Consider the following 577-nt stretch of genomic DNA (forward strand, 5'->3'; position numbering starts at 1 on the left):
AGAGATGCCCCCAAACCCCCCAGAGATGCCTCCTCACCCCTTGGAGATACCCCCAACCCCTCAGAGGTGCCCTCCCGCCCCACCTGCATGGGGTCGATGTGGGCGGGGATCTCGTAGGCCTCCTGGGCCTGGCGCAGGACCTCCTGGAAGGTCCCATCGGGTGAGTCGATGGTGACGGTGAGGACGGCGTCGTAGGCCAGGCGCAGCTTGGTGTTGTTGGCCAGGACGGGGTAGGGCAGGCGGTGGTAGGGCAAGGGGAAGGTGAGGGTGTCGTAGGGGATGAAGACGTAGGTGCCGTCGGTCATGCCCATGTCCTCAGCCTTCTCCAGGAGCACCCGTTGCTCCTCGCCGCCCAGCAGGACCGAGTGCATGCACATCACCACCACTGGGGGGTGGGGGGAGGGGCAGACACGTCACCATGGGGCCACCTTGGCCACCTCCACCACCGGTTGGTGGGAGCTCCCCAGCCGACCTTCAGCTGGCAGCCAGCTCCACCAGCTCTGGAACTTCATCCAGCCACCTCCAGCCTTCCTCCCCCTCCTCCTCTTCCATCCAGCCTTCCCCATCTCTATCCAGC

The 577-nt window shown here is 65.9% G+C and overlaps 1 protein-coding gene across 1 annotated transcript in view; it reads right to left on the reverse strand.

Moving 5' to 3' along the window:
* LOC104128541 (retinal guanylyl cyclase 2) overlaps window positions 1–577 on the reverse strand; it is a gene marked incomplete at its 3' end in the record, with an annotated part of 8,471 nt that overhangs the window by 4,092 nt on the left and 3,802 nt on the right. The window contains exon 3 of the mRNA XM_009641357.1: window positions 84–385. Within this exon, the coding sequence (XP_009639652.1) occupies window positions 84–385 (302 nt within the window). The remainder of the gene's footprint in view (window positions 1–83; window positions 386–577) is intronic.

The sequence above is a fragment of the Egretta garzetta genome, unplaced genomic scaffold (assembly GCF_000687185.1).
Source record: "Egretta garzetta isolate BGI_Z169 unplaced genomic scaffold, ASM68718v1 scaffold1056, whole genome shotgun sequence".
Classification (NCBI taxonomy): Eukaryota; Metazoa; Chordata; class Aves; order Pelecaniformes; family Ardeidae; genus Egretta; species Egretta garzetta.